Source organism: Tetrahymena thermophila, assembly GCF_000189635.1.
Source record: "Tetrahymena thermophila SB210 genomic scaffold scf_8254522, whole genome shotgun sequence".
Lineage (NCBI taxonomy): Eukaryota > Ciliophora > Oligohymenophorea > Hymenostomatida > Tetrahymenidae > Tetrahymena > Tetrahymena thermophila.
Window position 1 is genome coordinate 27,982 of NW_002476297.1, and position 9,141 is coordinate 37,122.

General features: G+C 22.7%; 1 protein-coding gene across 1 annotated transcript; it reads left to right on the forward strand. All coding sequences in view use genetic code 6, as the record gives it.

Moving 5' to 3' along the window:
* Positions 1-4,128: 4,128 nt before the first annotated feature.
* Positions 4,129-9,141, forward strand: TTHERM_01346880 (REJ domain protein; the record flags this gene model as incomplete). The annotated part of the gene is made up of 4 exons (XM_001029692.2): positions 4,129-4,921; positions 5,035-5,536; positions 5,602-5,803; positions 5,965-9,141. Coding segments are annotated over 4 exons (4,674 nt in total), but the record flags the coding sequence as incomplete, so codon positions are not given.

Genomic DNA, 9,141 nt, shown 5'->3' on the forward strand with positions numbered 1-9,141 from the left:
AATTCATAATATTTTTAGAGTAAAAAAGTGATTTAAAGTCTTCACTCTAATATATTTCATTAAGTTCTGCATGCATATTAATCTCAAGTAAATTAAACTAAATTTAGTATTTATTACACATCTTATTTATTTTTTTCATCTTTGTTGATTTATTAATTTATTTAAAATATAATTTTTTTTTTAATTATACTTTTACCAATTTTCATTTTTTATTTCCAAAAATAAGTTTTTTTAATTGTTTTAAATTATTTTTAATTTTTACTTTAAAAAATTGATTTATTCATTTCTTATTATTTTTCTTCATTTTTTCCTTAAAACCACACTTTTTATTTATTTTACTAAATATTTATAAAGCTGAAATAGTTTTGGCTATTTTCATATTATCTCATCATTTTTCTTAGTATTTTATTCTAATTAATTAAATAATTAAATTTTCTCTTATGTTTAAAAATTTACAATAAATTGATGAGGAAGGTATGTAAGTTTAGTCTCTAGAAAAAACAGTTTATTTATTTTGCATCATGATATTTTTTAATATTAAAACTAATTTAAGACAATAAAACACTTTTTATTTTATTTATTTGTTTATTTATTTATAATTTGGTTATTAATTTTGATTGTATATTTTTTATTTTCAATATTTACATTATTTAGTTATAAATTAATTAATTTGTTGGTATTTAATATTTTGTATTAACTTTTTTTTCTAAGTAATGAACTAAATTTTTTTCAAAAGAGCTAAAATGTCTTTCTAAAATATAGCTATTGATATGGAATTTTACTTTTTTTTTTGTAAGACTTTTTTTTATTTTTTAATATTATTTTTCTAGGAGGAAATTATTTAAATAAATTTAGATGAATAATATTTATTTTTAATTTTAAAAGTTAAAGATTTCAAAATTTAGGGTTCCCTTTTCCAGTTGGTTGAGATTTCGAAGGATAGGGTAGTATTAATTTGTTCGAATGTAAATATCACTTAAGATCAAATTGTAGATTGGATCTTTAATTTAGAACCAAATAGAAATATTAATTAATTTTCACCTAATAAATGATTACATTATTTTTATTATTTATATGATGGATATTCATTCTATCTATTTATTTAATACATAATTCTTTATTGGGTCTAAGTTATTTTAATTTCACGCTTTAAAGTTAAAAAAACATAATCAATAATTTACCATCCTCTTGTATAATAATAACTAAAACCATATAACTCCATTTTTAAATCTTCATTCAACCTTTCATGAAAGTAATGAATACTAAGAGAGTGTTACTTGTTAAGAATGAGATGAAAATAAATCCTAAAATTTAGTTTTTAATCTCCATTAATGTGATGAATTAGATTAATTGTTTTTATTTTCAAACTGAAATTTTAGGCATTATGTATGTTAAAAAATAAATTATTTTATTTAAAAATAGATAGCATTTCTTTTTATTTCAGTTTTTAAATAGATTTATGCAATTTTTAACAATCTCTTATTGCCATTAGATAGTTATATGTTTGCTTTATTTATTTACCTCCATTTTTATTAATTGTTCATTAGATTTTATATCAAATAATATTAGCAAAATTACAAAAACAAAGAGTAAAGATTATTAAATTAAATTGTTAAAAATCTTATATATTTTAAAATTGAAGGAAAATATAAAATGAGTGTATGTATTCATTAGTTTAGTTAAAACTTCTGCTTTACATTACAAAAATTTAAAGCAGGATTGAGCTTTCAAAAATAATCAGATTAATTGATTACTATCTAAAATAATCTAATTCTTCTTAGTAATAATAAAATGCTTCACCAAAATTAATTTATTATCCATAAGAAAAACTAGAACTAAATTTTTTGACATACATGTAGCTAATAATTACATAGAATCGAAGTTTAATTACTAGTTTATAAAATTATTTTAATAAGATGATAATATTTTAAAAATTGAAGGAAATTATTTAAATGAATTTATTCATTTATTTATTTGTTATGTAATAGCTACTGCTTTATTTTTGAAAAATAAAGGCAGAATCAAGTTTTAAGAAATAATCAGATTAATTGATTATTATCTGTAATCATCAAATTCTTTTTTAATAATAATAGATAGATAGAATGTGTCTTACTCTTTCAAAAGCACGCAGAAAATCTTAATTTAAATAGAAATACTCTGTAATTAAAGAAAATAATGAGTCGCTTAAAGCTTTCATTGACTTATAATCATTTAGAGCAACTTTTAAATCTCCAACCCTTCTAATATCTATAACTTTTAATTAAATGGTTATCTTTAAGAATTTTGTGGCTAAAAACAGCTTTATTAGGGTTTATTTAGTTAAAATTAAAATATAATGTAAGATAAATTCACATGGCATTAATTTATGTTTTATTTGCTTGGTAACCAATATTAGAATAACTTATTAAAAAAGGCTTAAGATATCAATTTATCTTATAATATTTAATTAATCGCAAAAAATTATTAATCTAAATACCCTTAAAATAAATTGGAAAACAATGAAAACTTAGAAAATTAGATCATTTCTATTGGTTATTTTACAAAGTCTAATTTTTGATTTATAAATTATGTAAAAAAGAATTTATTTATTTTAATAAATAAATAGTCTTAAAATACTTATATGCAAACTAATGGTCAAATTGCAACGAATCATTATTTAATTCAGTAGGTTTAAATCCTCAATGTAAACTTATTTTGAATTATTGTTTAATTGTTAAATCATATTTTATAAACTTAAGTTAGTTATTGCATAATAAATTATGTAATGCCTGCATAATAATCTGACATAGACAGCTACAAAAAATATTTCTCAGACATGAATTGCTTAAATTTAAATGTTTTTTCATATTACAATCAAAATTTATTATCAGGGAGTAATTGTAATTCAAATAGTGATGTAATAATAGAATATACTCCTTAAAACCCGTAAAAAAATAATTTACAAAAGAAAAATTATGATTGAAATATTAAAATATTTTCTTGATCAAAAATTAACTTTAGATTAAATTATTTTTAATATTAAAAATATAATTCACTATATTTTTAATCTTTTAATTTGTTATTTTAATATTTTTTCAAAATATTTTTTTAATAAATAGGAATACAATTATAAATTCGTATTATTTTTTATATGACATTGAAATGAATATGCCTCATACCTAAGATTTATAATCGATAGTTGAAATAAATAAATTATTTTATCAAACTTAAGCTGGATATATTTCATTAGGTTTAAGTTAGGAATATTCTTATAATTCTATAAGTATGCTTAAGAAATAATAAAATGTAGATAGCTTAACAATTAAAATAACACCATTTAATAATAATAATATTGGGAAACAATATCAAATTTATTTTTACTCAATCCGTCTCTTGGTATAATTGGTAAATTTAATTATTAAATTTGTTAATAGAGAGAAGCATATTATATTCTTGATTAATTTGAATATTATGATATTATTTAATTGAAATTAAGGCTAGACCTAATAGACATTTATTGAAAAAGTCTGAATAAATTTATTTGATAATTTTTTTTGCTGAATTCAAAGTTTTTCGATTTTATAAAAAAATTTTCATAATTTTAGCTGAATAATAATTTTTATCTAAATAATATAAATTTGTTAAAAATTTTTTTAAAAAAGTCTCAAAATGAATCCTTCCAGGCGAAATGCTTGGAGAGTGGAAAAATTTGGCATGAAAGGTTTTTTCCCCCTATTAGCCTTAAAATACTCTTTTAGGATCAATAAATTTAGCAAAAATTTAATTAGATTATTCTAGCCTTAGTTCAAATTATAAAATGCAAATTTAATATGACAAAAAAAAAAACTTTTCTTTAAATTTTTTAAATTTGAATTCTCACTTTAAAATTTTTATTTCTACATAATATAGTGCCAAGTAAACTGTTAAAATTGTGATTTTTATCAAGTGTGCTAATAATGTTTTTCTGGGTATTATTATCAGCAAAATACAAACTAGTGTGTAACTTCTTGTGATAATAACTAATTTGTTAATTAATTCAACTAGTGCTAATCATGTGATCCAACCTGTAAAACATGTAATGGTCCAAATCCAAACAGTTGTTTATCTTGTAATACTGGACTGTATTATAATTAAGCCACTAATTAATGTATGATTTGTGATCCAACCTGTCAAACTTGTGATGGCCCAAATCCAACCAATTGCTTATCTTGTATTCCTGGACTGTATTATAATTAAGCCACAAAATCATGTATCTGTGATGCAACCTGTAAAACTTGCGATGGTCCAAGTTAGAATAATTGTTTATCTTGTAGCTCTGGGTTCTACTATTAGTAAGCTACAAAACAGTGTGTAAAATCTTGTAATCAAAATTAATTTCCAAATGAGTTATTATAGCAATGTTAGGCATGTGATAATACTTGTGCAAGTTGTGATGGAAATAACTCAAATAATTGTTTAAGTTGTTATCCGAACACCTTTCTCTACAACAAAAATTGTGTTAATCTTTGTCCAAATGGGTTTTAAAGTAATTTTACTAGTCTTACATGCGATTCATGCTAAAATTATTGGAGCCTCTAATGCAATCCCTGCTATGCCAACTGTAAACAATGTGATTAGTCATAAATTTAAAATGAATAATGTCAGACTTGCTATAATGAAACAAGATAAATAGATGTTTCAAGTAATAGATGCATTTGCAAAAACCAAAACGATTAAAGGAATATATTTTATTAATGCAGCAATGAAAATATTGCTGTTATTGATGCAAAATTAAGTGCTACATCTCCATAACTTAGTATTGATTTTGGATCTCCATTGATTAGTATCATATCAAATACACCTTAGTCTTTGTGCTCATAGATATTTGACTAAGCAACATTAGGCATAATTGGGTTGGATTCTTAATGCGAAATCAATAACAATAAAATTTTGGTTAATTTAAGTAACTTAATATTATTAAATTTTCAATAATTCAACTCATTAAATTAATTTTTAAATAAATACTTTGATTTTTAAAATATTTTATTCTAAATTTTATTTTATTTTAATAAATAGGTGACTCATCCACAATCATGGAAAATAATTCAATTAATCTATTGCCAAATAAACTGCAGTTTGTAGATTATACAGACACGTTCATTAATACATTTTATAGAAACATTACTTTCTAAGATTCACCTGGAATTCCTTAACTTTAATTTAGCTATAATCACATAGAAAACAGCTGTAACTCTATAAATATAACTCTGTATAGTATTTAAAACGATGCAGGAAGAAAATTTATGAGTCTAAATTGGACTTTAAATCAAATTATAGGCTCCATAAGCAACGAGTAGTAAGAAAATATAAAGGAAATATTATTAAAAGCAAGTTAAAACAAAAACACTAGTTTAATTATAGACCCTAAATTCATACCTCCAAATATTAATATAACAATATAATTTAGCTATTTACTTAAGGTTAACTAAACGGGTACTTAAATTTTTACCATTATTTACCAAAAATAAAAATTTATAAGAGTCAACTATTAGCAATCTTTGTATCCACCAATTTATAGGTTAATTTTACTTTAAAATGAAATAATTATTTTTATAAATTATTCTTAAAATAATAAATAAATAGATCTATGAGCTTGACTTTCTACTTTTAATTTTACATAGAGATATGCGATCTAGGTCAAATAACTATTTTTAATGAGCCTGTTGATTTACAACTCATTTCTAACCAGCTTTAAAAGTAAAGTCTAAGTCAATACAATTCATCAAGCTTTCAATATGATATTCTCCCTTACTCCTTAGCATCTAACTAAACCTTTAACATGAGTGTACATTTTTTTTTTTAAATTTATATAATGTTAAATATATCTCCTAAATTATTCATAAAAATATAGATTTTAATATTCAAATTTAAAATACAACTCTTGGATCTACTTAAATATTAATAATATTAAATTATTTATATTTAACTATTCATTTTTTATAATAGTTTATTTTGAATTTGAGTTCAGATAGTAAGATATTTGCCATCTAAAATATCTCAGTTAATATTTAAATTACAGATTTGTATTTGCAAATTATTGGAGGCTCAAGTCTTAATTTAGGCTATTAAAATAAAATGGTCTTAAATACAGATTCGAGAGATTATGAAATTCAAGATCCAAATTAAGCTTCAAATATCTACTTTAGTTGGTAGTGTAATAGCCTATCCTCTAATGACCATATCTGCTATGATTACTAGAATAAGTAGATTTAATTGCAACAAGGAGTCAGTAGTATTACTTTTCCTGCGAAAACGTTTTAACCATACACTATAGTTTAGTTTACAGTTATTGGATAAAAAGATTCTAGGCAATCAAATTTCACCACAACTTGTATATTTACAGAATTAGATATTCCTCCACTAAATATTTTGTTAACAGCAACACACATAAACCGCAAAATTAATTTGAATGATGATCTTAATTTTTAAATAAATTATGGTGAGAATGTTTCATCTGATTACTTGTCTTATGCAGGAGCTATATTATATAATAATAATCCAGTTGCAGCAATCAAATTTGATTATTTCCAAATTAGATTCAGAATTTGGAACTATTTTTAAAAAATAGATCCCTCAAAGCCAACACTTTAAATAAGATTTTCTGTTTATAATCCATTATATGTTATGCCAAGCTTATCTACAATTAGCATTTAAATTAATATTCCACCTCAGAATTGCGTTTTAAATATAAATCCCTTACAAGGAATAGCACTTGAAACTATCTTTTAGATTTAATTATTGAGTTGTACAGATGAAGATCTTCCTCTAACTTACTAGTTCTTCTATTACAATAGTGCAGATGATGCCAATCAAGAATTAATTTCACCTTGGAATATTTTAAGAAGATAGATATAAGATTAGACTATAAACAACTCAATTTAAACAGTCCTACCTTAAGGAAATCTAGTTTTTATGGTACAGGTTATGGATTCTTACCTCGGAGTTTATAATACCTCTTCTACAATATAGGTTCAAGCTTAGAATAAATCAGCTGACGAATATTATAAACTGGTAAATCAACAGACTTTGTAAGTTTTATAGAGCTCAAATATGTAAATCACTAATTAACTTGTGACTTTAAGCATTATTGCAGAAGATATCAGTAAAAACAATTAATTTTCATAGCAAATGAATGATTTAGAAACTCTACTGATTTAAAATATATAGCAATTGTCTCTCTAAATACCTAAATTCTCCCTTTTGTCTACATTTGCAAATAAAGCAACTGCTTAGCTATCATAACTAGTCTTTAGCTCATCTTAATAAAGCAGTGTTACCACATAGAAAAATACAATATTTGATTAACTTTAAACAGTACTCCAAAATACTAATTCAAGCATACAAAACAGTAATCTGAGTCATTTACAACAAAATAATGATATTTAAATTTAAAATATGGTAGACTCCTTTAAAATTTTAAACTCAAGTGTTAGTTTGTAAAGTAATAACTCATATGAAGATTTTTAGTCATACGATAAAATATCAAATTAGATTGGAAATCTGCTTAATAATATTAGCTTACCAAACTAAGGACAAATTATTCTAAATGGTGACTTGTCCACTCTTTTGTCAGATAAAATAACATAGAAAAACCTATTCAAATATGTTCTAAGTACAGTTGATTACAATTCTGAAAATTAAACAAGCATATTTAGTATTTCAAGAAATAATTATAAGTAAAATATTTATGAAAATACTTCAGATTTTAAGGCATACACATAGCAATTCAAAAATATTAGTTAAAACTTCACTTATTCTAAGAATGAAGTAATATCACCATAGATTTATAATTCTTCTTCTTAAAAAATCTTAAATCAGTCTACTATTATTTACTAGTTTGATAATACAAATTCTAGTAAGTTATATAAAATGACATGCCTTTAATAAAATAATCTTTCTTGGGACTAATAAAATTGTGGTATCACTAAAATTACTGAAAATTGCTACGTTTGCAGCTGTACATCCTAAAAACCAACAACCATCATTGAAGATATTGATGATATGCTCTTAAAAAATAAAAATTTGTAGACAGCATTTGGAGAATAGGGACTATTAAATATAGCAAGCTTTGAGAATTTTTATATGTATATAATATTTTGGCTATTGATAATATTTACACTGATTGAAATTTTGTTATTTATAATTGGTAGACTCTTAGACAAGTAAGCAGTATAAAAAAGATACTCAAAAGTTCATAATCAAGAACTAAATAATTAATTGTAAAATGAATAGTTATAAGAGTTGAGATAACAATAGTAATTAATTGATGATAATAACTAAAATATTTGTGAAAATTCTTAAATGATAAATGACGATGTATTCCAGCATTCTCCTTTTACTCATCAGTTTAAGAGTAACGAAAATGTCTAACCAGAAATTTAGTAAAATCAATAGATTTTATCACCTCCCGATTAAAAAATTGATAATTAATTTAATAGAAGAAGAAAAAGATAAAAATTCCTCAATTTATAAACATAACAAACCCAAAGAAACTTAAAAATATTTTAAAAACAAAATATTGAAATGAAAGAAGAGAAGGCTGAATCTAACTAATAGCAAATAATTAAATCATAATCAAGCTCTAAAAGTGTTGAAAAAATCAAAACTCAAACAAGCTCATAAACCTAAATATAATAAGTTTAAGATGAAGAAGAAATTTAAAAAATGAATGTTTATTTGTAACTTCCTAAAGCGAAAAAGGTTGCAATTTTTCATTAATTTTTTAGTATTTTTTACATTTTTGATGATATCCTCTAAAGACCATTAAGATTCACTCTACTTTACTTAAAAACAATACACACATTAGTTATTTCAATATTATTCTAAGGTTATAATATGCTCGTTTAGCAGGTAATAATATCCATAATAAACAGCTCATTAATGAAGATTGCTTTTTTAGGAATTATATTTACATTCAAAAAGGGTTCAATAGGTAAAACGGTTTCTCTAATTTTGCAAATAGTTATAAGCTTAGTTTACTACTATGTTATTTTGGCAGTATCTAGTGGTAAAACTCCAAGTGAGTCGAATTAATTTATAATCCTATTTATAATATCTTTTCTAATAGAAATGGTCTTCATAGAGTAAATAAAGTCATTTTGTATGATCTTGCTGATTCAAAAA